At 41.9% G+C, this 16,394-nt stretch overlaps 1 protein-coding gene and 2 long non-coding RNA genes across 7 annotated transcripts in view; 2 read left to right on the top strand and 1 right to left on the bottom strand.

The window, feature by feature from the left end:
• FAM118A (family with sequence similarity 118 member A) overlaps positions 1-16,137 on the bottom strand; it is a 33,407-nt gene extending 17,270 nt beyond the window's left edge. The window contains exons 1-9 of one of the 4 annotated variants that reach the window (XM_067531087.1): positions 15,400-15,553; positions 14,789-15,044; positions 11,540-11,635; positions 11,163-11,218; positions 8,627-8,879; positions 6,452-6,673; positions 5,604-5,732; positions 4,320-4,605; positions 877-909 (exon numbers count right to left, since the gene is read on the bottom strand). In XM_067531087.1, coding sequence (XP_067387188.1) covers positions 877-909; positions 4,320-4,605; positions 5,604-5,732; positions 6,452-6,673; positions 8,627-8,879; positions 11,163-11,218; positions 11,540-11,596 — 1,036 coding nt within the window. In that variant the 5' untranslated portion in view covers positions 11,597-11,635; positions 14,789-15,044; positions 15,400-15,553. Of the gene's footprint in view, positions 1-876; positions 910-4,319; positions 4,606-5,603; positions 5,733-6,451; positions 6,674-8,620; positions 8,880-11,162; positions 11,219-11,539; positions 11,636-14,788; positions 15,045-15,399; positions 15,554-15,739 lie in introns of those variants that run through there. The other 3 variants (XM_067531089.1, XM_067531090.1, XM_067531088.1) reach the window with 3 other exon arrangements.
• Positions 341-7,181, top strand: LOC137141965 (uncharacterized). The gene is made up of 3 exons (XR_010916795.1): positions 341-579; positions 4,509-4,672; positions 6,470-7,181. It is a non-coding gene; the product is annotated as an uncharacterized lncRNA (long non-coding RNA).
• Positions 7,516-11,330, top strand: LOC137141964 (uncharacterized). Of its 2 annotated transcripts, XR_010916793.1 has the most exons (3): positions 7,516-8,010; positions 9,043-9,145; positions 11,014-11,330. It is a non-coding gene; the product is annotated as an uncharacterized lncRNA (long non-coding RNA). The 2 variants fall into 2 exon arrangements; XR_010916794.1 differs by lacking the exon at positions 9,043-9,145.
• Positions 16,138-16,394: the final 257 nt, after the last annotated feature.

The following is a 16,394-nucleotide window of genomic DNA, read 5'->3' as shown; positions in this document are numbered from 1 at the left end:
AGATCCTACACTTGTCCTTAAGTCTCCCCACCAATGGCTGGTTCTATAATTAAATGTTTCTCTCTGCTTGCAGCATGAAAGACCCACACAGATAACTGGGGAAATGAGTAATTAGATGCAAAGTACTTTAAAATGTCCACAGTAAACAAACAGGAGGATTTTTTTTTTAATTGTAAGTTTTCAATTAGTAATTTTAGATGTTATTTATAGCAACAGCAGTTAAAGAATTGTCAGAAGTGCAATTTTAAGTTGACAGTGCTGTTTTAATGTTAATGTTAACTCCCTTATACCATATATTTAAATATATTAGTCCTTATCTCTGATAAGAGAGTACATCCATGAATGAGCAAATTCTGAGTAGAGTTTTAACATCCTTATTTGCCCAACAAACACGAGTTATAGGGAAGCAGCAATAAATAGGATTAAAGATTGACATTTTCTACTTTTTCCACAGGGTCACTATTTAATCCTTGCACTGCTCAGCATTTCTTCAGAGCAAGAAAACAGCAGCAGAGCTCAGTACTTAAGTCTGAAATTTGTTCAATCCCAACTATATGATGGAAAGAACTCAAACGTGGAGTACGTTAGTTAACAAGTTATGGTGACAACTTTTACCTTTGTACATTCTTAGTTTGCTTTAAATCAGTCTAATTAGCATGAATCGCAAACTGAGATAGCAGTCATCTCCCCCTAACACAACTTGTGAGGGGAAAACGATTAGGGAAACAAATTTCAAAATCAAGATTTTCATAGTCAAATCACAGCTCTGCAGTGATCATGTCATTCTTATCTGTTACTTAATTTACTGTCTAAATAAGACTTAACCCATGTCAGAGCTTATAAAACTTGTATTATAAAAATAAAAATATTCTTTACCCAACAGTGTTGTGCTATCCACTCGATCAGCATCTAGAAAGAGAGAATAGTTCAGCTGTGAGTCTGGATATTCTTTGCTTTATATGATAAACTAATGTTACAACAAAACTGTACTAGCTTTGGAATAAAATTCTGACACCCCAGACAAAATAGTTGCTAGAAAGATTTTTTGTATCTTTTATATAATGCATTCTGCCAACTAAGAGTCTGTTCCTTTTATTTTATATATATATATAAAGCATGCTTAATGCAAGTACCTTACAACCCAATCATTATACAATATCTAACTCTGGCTTGGCTTTTTAAGACAGACAGGAAGCTGCACTAGTACTACACCTAGGCGGAGTTCTATAAAGTGAGCAGCACAGCAATCAAAAGAACTATATACCAGATGATAGAATCCAAACACACTGAATTTTCAAACAGATTATCAAGGGACATTTAAAGTAGTCTCAAAATACTAATAGTAATGAGAGAATTATATCCGTTTGTAACAAAATTTTGGCACTGACACAGCTTGTTCAAAATATGTTTGTAATGACCTCAGCCATGATCCATCTGCACCAGACCTACCTTATAATGTGTTTTTGTAAAGCTAGCCCGTGATCCTGTTCACTTTCAATCTTGATAAACAAATGATTGAGAAGAAAGTTTAGTGCCAATTAACAACTAATGAAAATTTGTGAGAACAAACAAAATGAGGCTATAATACACACTTATCCATCACATCAAAACTCAGGAGACTTGCTACCACACAGAACAAAAAGGGAAATGTCAGTTTCTCACTGACCCCTGTATAACCTGAAAAGCAGCTTTCCATATCCATAACCAATTTAGTGTGTGTTCCTTCTTAACTTCCCATTCAAATAAAGATGAAGACCCTTTAGTCCCATAAACGCGCTCAAACTAAGGCCCGAATCCTGCAAACACATATGCTTGTGAATAGTCCCACTGAATTTAACAAGATTACTTGTGTGTGTGTTTGCAAGGTTGTGGTCTAAACTTGGCAGTCAGTGCCAGTAATGCTTTGATGTGGACACAGGCAAAATGAGGACAGATACATGCATGGAATTAAGTTGCAGAATGTAACTTTAATTAAACTTTAACATAAGGGAATGGTGCCATCCACCCATCACCCACATCTCCTACACCAGGTATTTAATTGGTTCCAGTACAGGGATTACAGAGCTCCTTACCATATAACCCATAATATGGGGTAGGCTGCCCTGAGCCTACCCCCTCAGAGAGATCTGAGTCTGAAGTCCTAGCACCTGCTTCTCTCTCTCCCCCACCCATGAGAGGGACAGAGCATGCAGCAGAGTGGGGACCTCAGCCCATGAGGGCCACAAGGTCTGACCCTATCACGAGTCCAAGGGCTCATCACCAAAATTCTAGGTCTTTTACCTATGGAACCTATTCATTCTATTCTCTCAATCACACTGGAAACCAGCCGCAAGTTGCGACAAATAAACAATTCTACCCCAGTACCTCAGTTAGGTACTAAGCACATTCCTACTAAACCCACTGTGGTTTGAAGGTACCGCAAAGAAGGCAAAATACTCCCTGGTCCTCTGCCGATTGGCTCATGGGAGAAGAATTTCCTTCCTAATTCCCTAACCAGGCAATCTGTAAGACCACAGCATCTGTCATGCCAGGCATTCCTACGTCAGGGAGGTAGGGTGGCATGTTGGAACAGAGCCGAAAGAGGCTCCACATGGTCCCTTTGCTGGGCTAAATCCTCAGAGCTGGACAATCAGCACCCCTCTCCCCCAGCTGGCCAATAGGTGCTAGAGTCTCCCAGGGGGAAGAGCTACATATTGTCCCTTGGTGAGGATCTCCCTCCATTGCTATAGGGACTGTCCCCATCAAGTTCCTCCACCTGTTGATGCGGGTGGGTGGCATTTTTCCTTTTATCTCAGCTTTTGAGCTTAATCAGCATGTTACACTGGCTGTCATCAGATCAATGTTTGGTTTGCATCTGACTGACTAGGCATCAGTTACTGTTCAGACATTTTAAAAGATTGTGTATACCGTTAACCAGTAGAAGTATGTCAAAAGGGCAGACTCTTACGTTCACTTAGGTCTCTGTCCAATATCTGCAAAGAACTGCTTTTCAGTATGTGTCCTAGTACGATGTAATCAAACACCACCACGTCCATCCTTTTCTTAAATGTCTTACATATCCAACCTACCTAAAACCTAGAGGTTTCAATAGTCTTCTTGGAGAAATCCACTCCATGCCTAATCTCTATTGTAAATGTAGTTTTAGCCAGATTCCAGAAATTACCCCAATAAAGCATCCACCTGCACTTTTTTGTTTTGTTTTTTTAAACTTACTGTTTTATAATCACTTTGACAATTCTAGTCAAAACAGTTTCGGAGACAAAATTATTTCACAGCTGTTCTCAGTTATCTTCTCCTCAAGGTTAGCTTCCCATGTTGATATTTCTCCCAACTCCCCTGATGAAGGCCACAGCAGAATAAACCTCATCTATGCTCCAACACTTGAAATAAGAGTGCTGGAAAAGCACTTCTAAAATATTTGTCACTTTTTTCCTTTGTCTCCTTTTTCTACTTTTGTTTTTTAAAAGACTATTATTTCAGTAAGCTTTCAGTAAGAACACAGATTTCAGAGAGATGTAAAGATTTACTAATTAATATAGTTCATCTCCCTGCCAATGCAGGACTATTACCTACATTTTTTAGTTCTGCCCTAATCTACTTTTAAATGCCTCATGCTATAAGCAATTTACCACTACCCTTGGAAGATTATTCCGCAGCCTATTCAGTCTGTCAGTTTTCCCTGATGCTCAGATTAATTGTTCACACTCTGCACCTTCCCCCCCCCCCCCCCCCCCCCCCCCATTACTCTTAGTCAGATCCCGTGTACTAACCTATATAAATCTTGTATATTTTTTCTGTTTACACCAAACACTTGTAATTTCATGTTTAACTTTATGCATAGCTAGGCTATACATATTTGACTGTTAAAAGGCTGTATGAATTGACTCATGAGGAAATTTAACTACTTTTGCTGTCTCCTCTGAACTCTCATAATGACTACAACTGAATGCAGTACCTCAGATAAAAAAAAAAAGAATGAAAGTGAAGTTTGTGAATACCTATAAAAAACTTAAAGGTAAAAATACTTACAAGAACACTATAGCTCTAGCAAACACATTAAGAAAGCAGGAAATTCAGAGCTAACGGTAAATTTGCAAGAAATCCAAACGTTTGAAAGTACAAAATTCAGTTACAACTTTGTCATTATATGCTCCAACTCTGTATGTCACTCAGCAGAGATTTTCATACATATACTGGTAACTACCCTTGGATTAACATCTCAAATCAAGGGCCACTTGTACAAAGAATATACCGAGACTGGAATTCTATTGAGCATGCACACACAGAGGTTCATTATACCAAAACAAAACAAAAATTACCTGGACTCCTCTGTTTGCAGATTTGAGCAGTTAGATCTTGGACATACTCCGGGAAATATTCCAAGCAATCACCATAGGACACTACTTTTATTCCATGCAGAAGCATATCTGCCTGGAGTTTAAAAAAGTGGTCTTCATTTTCTTTAAGCTCTAACATATAATGTTCTAAATCCACTTTATTCTTTACAGTATACAGAAAGAGAGCCTGGAATATCTGATCACGCAGGGTCTCTCCACAGCCCATAAACAAGAAGGATTTGGTTCGGTACAAGTTCTGCAGAACCTCCTGTTAAGAATATGAAGATCACAAAAGAAAAATGTTAACTATTTGGCCAAAGACACATGGATCAAAAGTAAGAAAGTTTTTTAAAGTTTCACACACATAGAAGAGAAATGGAATTAGGACTATTCAAGAGGAATAAGGATTTGTTTTAAGATTATGTCAAATAAATACCTCACAACTATTTTGCAATTCCAAGAAGTTACATCTTAACCATTGATCTCACAAGGATTTGTGTATTAGAAATCAATGGAACTACTAACAGTGTAAAGATAAGCACATATGCAAAATTTGCAGGATCAGGGCCTTAAGCTGTAGCCACGTTTTGAGAAAGGGAAGCAATAACTAGGAGATAGGATAATATCTTATCCTGCTAAAGTGTATCTGCAAAAAGAAAGTGTGAATATTCTTGGGCAAAGTCTGAAAAGATTGACTTCTCTTAACATACCAAATATGACATGAACATTAAAAAGTCCACTTATTCAAAGTTAGACAATAAAGATCCAGACTTGACTAAAGCATAAGCATCCAAAAACTTACATAGGGAAGAGCCTTTATATAAATGTAAATTAACTGTTAGCAGTAAGTCGCAGATAAAATTTAGGTACATGAATTAATAACCCACATTGAAATTTGAAACAGCATGCTGGACTACCAGATCAAGCCTTGAGAAAAATGCCATAGGATTTTTAAGATCACAGATGGTCAGGACCTGTGTTTTATGTCTCATCCAAAAGACAGTACACAAAAGCACACTGTTCTCTAACACTATGGTGGAGCATTGGTTTAAATGATGACTTGAAGAGAACAGCTTTCTGAACACCACCACCTCCTGTAGCCCACTGGGGGTTTCCTTGAAAGTCTCCAACACCGTCCACTTTGGGCATGTTTAATCTGCAAGATCTGATGCAATTACATCTGAAGGCAGTATGCCTGGCAGGCTGTACAAGAAAACCCAGTTTGGCAAAACACAATAGGTTCTTGGATTAAAAGGTATCACATACCATTACTTCAGGGTCTTGAGTAACATCTTTATATCCTGAAGGATCCAACACCATTCCACAGGGATCTGTATATAAGCCATGAATATGAAGAACTCCATACTTTATATGGCCTCTTGCCCACTGAAGAACCTAAAGCAAATCATGCATGTAATATTTGCTTTTGATTATACTATGTTACTGAGAATGGGGAAGCTGTATATTCTTGTATAAGTGCCCAAAACATATAAAGCACAGTTGTTCATTTTTGCCCTTTGTGTACTAATGTTACAGTATTAGCCACCACTTGCAGAAGTTACAGAAGAAACAGTTAAACTACTGAAACTTTGAAACAGAAGTGCCTAAACAGTAGACTGTAAAATGATCAGGAATGCAATATACACAATAACCTGTTAAAGGCTTTTTGCTCTTTTCACCAAAAGAAACTTATTTTAATTGACCAAGGGTTTTCTAGCTTTTTACAAAAAGCTAAGATACCAAGAGTAAATCAGATAGAAAAATCTTCACATCTATCAGACATAAGAGTCTTTCTTTCCTGTGTATGAGTGATGAGTTAATCACTTCATTAGATTATGTTACATTGGTGATTGTTACAATTACTTCATCCACATGAACTGTTTCTGTAGATAAATCTACCACTGGGATTTTTTGGTAAATTGTATCACATTGTTCAAAACAGAATGAAAAATAACCTTCTGTCCATGCCTATTACTTTAGTTCACTGAAAAGTTTTACAAAAAACTGTCAGGAGTAAAGATTTTCAAATCAGTAACTAGTGAAAAAACCTATAGAAGCACAAGATAATTCCTTTCCCCTATAACAAGTCCAGACATTTCATTGTCTTATCATACCTTATCCTTATCTTTCAGGTCTAAAGATTCCATGGGTTTACCCTGTTGCTGACCAAAAATCTCAAGTAAATTGTCATAGTTTGTGGTAAGGACCATAGTGCCTCTCTCCATTAGCCTGATGATTGACTGCAGAACAACAGGATTCTGAATGTGTTGTTCCAAGTTATCAAACACCTCCATTAAGCAATCCTGGAAAAAGTTGGGCTTGGTATCACCTGTGCGCTGAAGAAAAAAGATAAACATGTTGTATGGATAAAGTTAAATACTGTAATGGACTTCAGCAGGATAGCAATGGTACTTAACCATTTGTCCCAATATTTTCTTTAAAAGGAATTTACTAAAATCATATTTAGGCAAATCCTATAGTATATAAAATGTAAGGGTTTCAAATGTCAGAGATAAATATGAATGGGTTCCCACATTCTTGTATTATTTATATAGCTCATGTAGTAAGGTCATCCACTTTTCTAAAGCTTTCTGACAGGAATCAAATTCTGCAATATATAGGCCTGAGGAGGGGAATCTCTTCTGTCATTTGCCACATTAAACTTGCCTCTGACACTTCCAAACTGAAATATTAAAATGTGCTCCATTCAGCCTTTTAGCTCGTGCCCAAACCGCATGATAGGATAGACCAGAGGGAGTTCAAAACACCAGAGTTCCATAGACTGCATCAGCTGCCTATTCACTTCCAGGTGCAATTCAGTGTGCTGATGTTCATGTTTAGAAGCTGTATATAGTTAGGATCCTAGCTTCAGGCAAACATCACAAATGCTGTCATTGCTTTTGAGGTCTAAAGTTACCATTCCCTAGATTTCAAGTCTTGGGTGCTTGTGGAGAGTTCTTGTCTCAGCAAATCACTTTTGCTGCTCAACCAAGCCAGAATTTCTTAATCTTTAGGATGAGCTGCAAAGCCCATCTTTATATGCAGGATTTTCCCTGAGGGGATGGGAATATTATGCTTAGTATATGTTTGAAATACAGAGGGAGAACTACAGAGTTCTTAGTATTCTCTGCATTGTATCAATCCATGGCCACCAGAGTCATTTCTGCTGGAAGACTTTGGGAAATCCATTAAAAACAGCCTGAAAAAGCCTTTTCAACCTCAATGATGTAGATACTGTGATGGGGCCAGCCCTGACGGCTATAGGAGGGTGCTGGAAGGCATATGTATCAGCCCCAGGCTTAGCAAATCCCTGTTCCCTGGGTGATCCAGCTGGGGCTACTCCAGGGCAGTTAGGCCAATTAGGCCAGCTGAGGCCAATCAAGGAACTTGCCCCCAGCAGTTAAAAGCCTCTGTATCAGGCAAATGGGGGCAGCTGAGAAGGAGTTGAGTGGAGGAGCAGAGCTGCTCTGCTACAAGGCATGGAGTCAGTGGAGGAGCAGAGCTGCTGCAAGGTGTGGAGCCAGTGGAGGAGCTAGTGTGGGTGTTCTTAATGCCCGTGGCTGGGTGCTCTCAGAAGGAGCCCGGCCAGGCCAGACCAGAGGACGCCGGCCCCAAAGAGCCTGAAGGAGGACCACAAGCCGGGGGGAGGCTACAGACGAGCGACCAAGGGAAGGTAGTAGCCCCTGAACTAAGCTGTTTGAGGCTACTCCTCGCAGGGTTGGGGCCCGGGGTAGAGGGCGGGACTGGTCCCCTCCCCCTACTCCCACCCAGCCACACCACTAGCATAGCCGAAAGGAGCGCAGACCCACAAGGCTCAGTAGGCTCGCCTCGCCACAATACACATTGGACATGTGTGGACTTCCCCGATTTGAAATAAAGGGAGCTGGGGCAATAGTTGTCTTGTGTGACTTAAGGCTATCAATAGCATCAAGGTCTGTCAACATTTCTCTGAAATCTCGTTTGTCAGCAAAGCTATAAATTCCTATTTGAGTTCAGAACAACACTGACAGACTCTTACCTATCATAACACAAGCAAGAGTTTTGACAGTTAAAATAACCTGCTTCCACTGTTTTGAGAGAGATTTGAAATAAAACATTCAAATTAATGCAAGTAATAATATTTATACAGGGTAACCCCTACAAGTCCCTGTTAGAGATCAAGGCTCAATTGTGCTAAGCACTCTGTGGTTATATAGACTGTCTCTGCTCCCAAACAGCTCACAACCTAGGACTACTACTAATATTATTATAATGTCTTTAAATAATAAGTACTATATACACACACTCACTGGTGACATCTTTCTTATGAGATCATGTGCAACTACAAGCAAGTCTCTGTCTTTGATCACTTTTTTGCGGAATTCAGCAATGTCTCCTGGATGAAGCACATCCAACTGTTCAGCTGCTTCAATGACTGCTTCAATACAGCTCCTCCACGAGCACAGTGCTGGTATTCCTGGTGCCACAGCAGCACTCACTCCAGTTCCAATTACCAAAAGAAGGTCCCAGGGCTGCTTCCTTATTAGACTTTTTAAAATCTTCCTAAAATAAAAACAGAAGATCTACATTTTCTACACACTTATCTTGTCAAAGTTTCTTAGGATTCTGTTAGAAGAGCAATTTAACGTATCCAGGTGAACAGTTAATGCTTGCAAAAAGTGCCAAATTGACAGCCCTACATTAGAAATGCTCTGTTTCTCAACAGAATAGCTTTGGCAGAAGCAGAATGAGCACAAGTCTTCCCAAAGCGACAGATCAATGTACCTCAACCCTAACCAGGAGAGACCACGCCTCTGGGGGAGAGAGTTGTAAGAAGTCTCATACCCATTCTATCTTTGGCCTGTATGCTTCGACTCCCATCAATGTGACAATTATTGCAAATGGGGATGATGGGATTTGTGATCAAAAACTGTACTGAGACCAAATTAATTTCACACAATTTACTTTTACTTAGCCATAAAATGGCAACAACTTTCATTCACTAACGTACTTAGCTGGATTTAAACTGGCACTCAATCATCAAACCTTTGGCCACCCAGTCATCCTTTCAACAGTACTTTTAAGAGAGCTGTACTTCATGGTACCACTGAAAGATCTACTAAATGTAGAGACACCAGTGATTAAGTAGAAATACTTTAAAAAGACAAAGGAACAAGGTTTTAGTTCATCTGCATCTGTATGTTAATCAAGTGCTGCAGCAGAAAGTAATTTATGTACAGTTGTGGTGTGAAAGATAGTCACATACATGCTCCCCCTCCCCTAAAAACCTCCCTTAGTTGTTTTCTGTTTATGGTCAATTAATTATCTCCTCTAAGGCTATGTGAAGCATGAAGCTTTCTGAACACAGGTTCACCCAAAAATGTTGCCTGTATGAGCTGCCCCTCAGCATTAGCTGTACAACAGCAAGCACAAGAAATTCTTAGACAAGTCTGATTGGGAGGCTTTCTGCAAAACAAAGTAAAATTGGTCTTTGTAAAGAAATATCTCCACTAATCCAAAACCATCCTTGAATGCAGAAGGCTTGGTAAAATGGATATAATTACTGAGGGAGGGAAGACTCATTTTCAATTAGTTCATGCAATTTTAAGGAAAAATTCTTCTTCCCTGAATTTTTTTCATTTGTTTTGAAAGTTTTGTAGCTTCTCATCTTTGCTTCAATAGGCAAGCTTGAAGACCTTTTTTTCTGCCAAAACTGTACATAGTTACAGAATACAAAGTTACCACAGACAGAATCTACAAAGCTCTGGTTATTTACATCATATGCAAATGTATTACAAATTTGAGAAAAATCTTTGGTATGATTATTTGATAGAGAGGTGGATGAATTGACTTCAATTATGTGGAAAGAACTCAAACAGTAATTTGATAAATATTCAAGATTAAATTTGGTCTGCAATATTTAACTCTAAATCAACCATTATATCATTGCTGGAGGTGGGTGAGCAATTGGAATTTCTAGGTCTCATTACCTGGCTATATAATACAAGCTATAAGCAACAAGTTAAACATCCCTGTTGAAATTGCCTCAGGCACAGCAACTATTGGGCAAGTAGCTAAGGTGCTAGTTTATACAAATAAAATACTGCTTTTATTCTCCCACTTATTTCAGCTACAGCATACACAAATTGTTCGTTTCCTCCAGACATGCATGCTATCTATTTCTCATGAACAGCTTAACCAAGTATGAAATATATTGGCAATGGAAAAGTTATATTCTCAGGTAAAAGTTGACAGATTTTTGAGCATATGTGGTGCCATTTTTAAACCTTATTTAAAATATTAAAGTTAGGTTTTATTGGATAGTTTTATAAAGTAACCTTCTCTCCTAATAACTTCTCTTTTTTCCCCTCACACTATTGTCGGAGGCTGTACTGAAACTACTTTCATGTTGCCTTTAAGCCAATATAAGGGGAGACCATCATGGACAGTAATTAACCCTTGGCCTTTTTGTTGGTGTCCTTGACTTTTGCACATTTTTATTGTCTACATGAAAACTCAATACCTTTTGAGGATTATAGGCTAAATAAGTAGGAAGAAAAGTAAAACAGTGTACAAATAAATGCTTTGGAAGGCTAACGCAGCAAATAAGATCTATAACTTTTCACAAACAAAGGTGCATCCAGAATCTTTAAGCTTCATCCTCACTTCTACTGCAACCATCTCTTCCCTTTGATAGGTGGGTCCCTGGAATAATCCTTTCCAAAGAAAAGGCACAGTTACCTTTGACTCAAGAGTCTCCAGTGGGTGATCCCCCAAGAAACCGAAGGCCCCTGCCAGCTCTCTTCCTCCAACTCTCTCTCACACACTAATTACCACTATATTTACCTTGATTTTTGTTCACTTCTGTTGGTTGTCCTTTCTTCTGAATCCATCTCTGAACCCTATTTAAAAATTAAGTTTAGTAACTCTTAATACTTTAGCTTATATATGCAATACCTGAAAACACCCCAACGATTACTGCCAAAATTAAAAATTGATGTATTTGATCATTTCTTTGCATTTTCAAAAGTTAAACAAATAACAGTGTGTGTAGCATTAGACAGTAGAACAACTAGTGTAATTACAGAAGAGGAACTTTGATTTCAAGTTGTCAGTTGATTTAAGTGGAGCTGTAACAATTTATACCAGGATCCGAGGATCTGCTCCATAATCTTTTGTCTGCCTCCTTTTGCAAAATCTACAGACATTTCTAAGTTATTTACTGTCACGATATCTAGATGCACGTATCCCAGTTGAGCTTTCTGTCCTAGAAATGTCATAAACACCTTTTCTGGGCTTTGTGCTTTTTCTTTAGAATCCTACACTTAAAATATATACACATCATTATTGCTTCCATTATTGATTCCATTATGAATCTCCCAACTTGAACAAACTGTCAGCATTTTTTGTTTTTTCTTTCTCACAGTAAATAGATTCTGAAGTGCAAAGTATAGAATTGTTCTGCTTTTACAGTGCTAGCCAAAGAAAGTGCACAGGCAAAGAAAGTGCACCACTCCTGGCCTCAGCTGCAGCTCCGGTTTCCCAGGAGTGGGGTGTGGACCAAAAAGGTTTGGGGATCACTGTCTTAAATTAATGTTCCCAACATTTCAGACTGTCATGGAAACCTTGCTCACCAGAATAGTTGCATTTGGAGACGTGAAAGGATTTGAAGGATAGTTGTAGATCACAGAAGATAAAGGAAATTTCATTATCCTACTTACACAGTTCATAGAAATAGCATCATTAGAAGGTAGAACCAGTTTAAGCTACTTATTCACTTAAATACAAAGTTAAGGTTAAACTACACTGAATACGTCAACCTTTTCCCCCAGTTACACCAATATTAATCCACTGATGTTCAAGGAGTTACTCTACATTTATACCGGAGCAAGCAAGATTACAATGTAGTCTGAATTAATTTATATATTGTAAAAACAAGACTATGGAACCAAAAAAACATTTTAAAACAGAGCACTATACTCAGAATAAGGACAAATATACAGGAAAAAGATGAAAGTATATGAAAACACAAAGATGGTACCTAAATAGCCATGATTCTGGTCGCATTTGATTCCACTCAGTCAAATAGTCTGCTCCTTCCAAACATTCCCCTCCATTCCCTTTTTGATCTTTTATTTGGGACAGAACCACTTTCTGTCTCTCTGCTGGAATAGTGAACTGATAGAATCCCCTCCTTCCAAGAAATGTTCTTACCAAAAGTAAAGTCTGAAATACCATCCTACTGCAACCTCAAGATGTATGCTGAAAAAGTAACCTTTCCAAGCTATGTATCCCTCCAACAGCCTTCTCAAGACAATTTAAACACCAGATAATGTCAGGACTACATCTTGGCAGGCTAATTTAACTACAACATCATCCCTAAGAATGGTGGTGCCCAAACTTTTTACCCTGCATCCCCCTGCTACCCCATTTGTGTATTGTCATCCCCCAGTTGGGGTTGAGTTGGTAGCAGGGCCATGATCGGTGCCAGGGGCTGCAGCTGGCAGCGGGGCCATGGTCTGGGGGGTAGCAGTCACGGCCAAGGCTGGGATCAGGCCACAATGGTTGGGAGACAGGGCCTGGGCACTGAGGACACGGTTGGATACCACAGCTGGGGGCTAAGACCAGGGGCTGAGGCATGGGGGCCAGGAACTGAGTGCTGTCACCGGGGGCCGGGCACCACAACCAGGTGGCGTGCCTGCAGCTGGGGGGCAGGGCCAGAGCAGAACTTGGGGCAGTGCAGGGCTGGGTGGCGCTCCCTCCCTGCCCCCTGTGAGGGCTGGCCTGGTCTCTGCTGTGCCTCACTGAATGTTCCCTAGGGGGGCACACCAACAGGTTGGGATCCTGTGCCTTCGAAAGTTCCAGGAATAGAAATTAATTCTATTGCACTGGTTTTAATAAAGTGGGTGAAGAATAGATTTTAGTTTGGTTGGAAACGTGTGTGGTTGTTGTACTGTAGGTTCTCACTGTGCAACGAGTTATTACCCAGACACATAACCCATGGGGCTCCTTGTAGACTCTCAGGTCTACTTGCACAGAACTTATTACAGGATCTATGGCTTAATTTGTTGTTGAGACATATTATGTGACCATTAGACAAAAATTAAAAGTATCTGCTGCAAGCACAGAAATACTTTTTTTTTTTTTTTTTGGAGGGGGTGGCAGTAGAATGTCTAATCTTACATGTCACTTCTAGCTCTAAAAATGTCTTTTTAAAGTGAAAACATTTTTGCCACTACATTTAATAATTCAGTGCTTCTTTTCATAAATTCCATGGCAAACCCCTACAGGAAATGCTGTATCATCTCATCACTTGGAGAATTACAGCAGGTTATTTTTAATTTTGACTATAGTTAGAATAAATCTGATTAAAAAAGTGTAGAGAGCAAGATTAGTTTAACAGATAGAAAGCTAAGGGGTGACTTGAGTACAGTCCATAAGTACCTACATGGGGAAAAATATTTAATAATGGGATATTCAGTTTAGTAGAGAAAGATACAACAATCTAATGTCTGAAAATTGAAGCTAGACAAATTCAAACAGGAAATAAGTTTTTTTTTTAAGTGAGTAATTAACCATAGGAACAATTTAGCAAGGATCATGGTGGATTCTCCATCACTGACAATTTTTAAATCAAGATTGGATGTTTTTCTGAAAGGTAGGACCTAAGAATTATTTTAGGGAAGTTCTATGGCTTGTGTTACACAGGATGTCGGATTACATCATAATGGTCTCCTCTGGTCTGGCCTTGCAATCTATGAATCAATAATTTCTCCACATACATCAGGTGTGAGGCCACAACACAAGTAATAAGTCTAAAATATCTGAACAAGAAAGCATAATTTGTTTACTCTGAAAAATACTGTACTACACCATAACCTCTCATGCAATTTTGACGGAAATCAATCCTTAAAAATACTGATAACTGTAACTGTCAATATATCAGTAACTTTCCAAAATGACTAAATATAAAATGTTGTAACACAATAGGCAGAGTATCATCACAGTATGGACTACAATACTAGCTGTCAGTGCTACCATCCCAGTTCCTATCATATCTTTCTGTCTCTACCATACCTAATAGCAACTCTTTGCGAAGCAGAAGCTGTGTTCCTAAGAGGAAGTAGCCTCCATTGGACTTTAATAGCCATAAGGGGGTAATTCATCACTGCTATTATAGCTATCTTTGCCCGGTCTAGATCCTGACCATGAAGGACCCAAGCTACTAACAGAGGTGAGATGCTGTCAAGACTTTTTCAGTGACTATGTCTAGAAAATGGGAGGGTAGAGCTGGGATAGGAATTAGCATTCAGAGTTGGTTTCCTGAGAACCAGTTGGACTATCACAGCTTCTTCAAGAAGATAAATAATGATTCCTGCAGAGAAGACAAACTATTTTGGGTCAGTAGTAGGCCCAATTGCTTTTTACTCTCTCACTATTCATGATGGAGCAGGTTTCTACTGGTGACTCACATCCCTCAAAGCTTCCAGTGCCTCTACTTGTGTGACTTGTTCCAACTCAAGAAGGGTTCCTTGGTCGTTGTTACGTATTCTAGCTAGCTTGGTGTCCTTTCTCCTCCGGAAACTGTCCTCTATTGCCGGATCTCTTCGTCAAGCTAGCCTGAGCCTCCTTGCAGCGGGCACCTCGGCCTGAGATCTGGTGAATGCGATTTGGCCTGTCAGCGAGTGAGAGCTCGCGGACTGCTGGAACGCGCTCTGCGGACAACAGCTGCGGAGTTTACAGCAGAGGAGAACACGGGTTTCAAGTGCGCCTCCTTCTCCCGCCCCTCCCACACGCACACCAGTTTCCCCCGCAACAAGAGGGGGTCAGTATCCGACTAGATTAGACGAGACTAGCCTCCGACTGATCTCCCGCAGCCAACGCTCCTGTATTCCCTCTCAGGGGAAGTGACAGCAGCGCGACCGGGGCGCGGGTGACCGACCGGGGCGGGAGGGCGCCTTCGTTCGCCCCCAGGGGCTCGCGCCGCAGCGAGCTTCCTTCAGGCGCCTCAGGCGCTGCGCGCGGAACCCGCCCGCGGCCGCGTCCCCCCTGCCCGCGGCGGGCACCAGACCCCGCCACCGACCTGCCGGGCGCCAGCAACGTCCGGATCACGCGCGGCGGCCGCCTCGCGCGGAGTCTCTCGGCTTGGCTCGACGCGGGAACGCCCGAAGTTCTTCCTTTCGGCCCCCAGGGGCGGGGCCGGCCGCCGAGCTCACAGCCCTGGCGGCGGCGGCGGCTCCTCCTCCATCATCGCCCGTCCCCCCGCGCGCGGCCGTGGTGTCCTCCCGAACGCGTGCCCCGGGGATGGAACACGCCGCCCCTCGCCAACGGTTCCGCCGCGCCCCGGGTTGATTCACTCGCCTCCACCCGCTCTGGCTCTAAATACCCTGACGCCGCCCCTCTCCCAACGCGATTCTCCCCACCTTGCGGCGGGGTGGAGGGGGCCGCAGCTACGCCGTCACCAACACTAGGGACTCATCACCCCGGGCCCCTCCGAGCTGGAAGGCTGGGGCAGGCGAGCCCTTGCTTCCAGCCTGCGATAAACTGCCAGACCCTGTGGCGGGGGGGAGGCTGTGACAGAACCCCGCGTCTGGGGGAATACTGCGCAAGCGCAGAATTAATTGTCCCGTCCCCCCCCCCGCTTCCTCCCGCAGAAGAATGGATTATTCTGAGGGAGAGGCGAAGGGAAGCTGCAATTGCACCTCTCGCCCACCGGGTGGTGCTAGAGGAGGGCGAAGGGCAGCTGGCCCAGGGCAGAGCGCCAGGGGAGAAGTGGCGGCTGCTGAGGTGAGAAGGAGGCGCGCACGGGACGTGGGCGGGAACGGACAGAGCGCGAGGGGAGAGGTGGCGGCTGCTGAGGTGAGAAGGAGGCGCGCACGGGACGTGGGCGGGAACGGACAGAGCGCGAGGGGAGAGGTGGCGGCTGCTGAGGTGAGAAGGAGGCGCGCACGGGACGTGGGCGGGAACGGACAGAGCGCGAGGGGAGAGGTGGCGGCTGCTGAGGTGAGAAGGAGGCGCGCACGGGACGTGGGCGGGAACGGACAGAGCGGGGCACAGACCCGGGGCCGTGGGGACGGG

Source organism: Emydura macquarii, unplaced genomic scaffold (genome assembly GCF_026122565.2).
Source record: "Emydura macquarii macquarii isolate MOO-44397 ecotype Brisbane River unplaced genomic scaffold, CSIRO-AGI_Emac_v2 contig_3122, whole genome shotgun sequence".
NCBI classification, from domain to species: domain Eukaryota; kingdom Metazoa; phylum Chordata; order Testudines; family Chelidae; genus Emydura; species Emydura macquarii.
The sequence above is the reverse complement of the archived record's forward strand: the minus strand, read 5'-3'. Positions and strand labels throughout refer to the sequence as shown.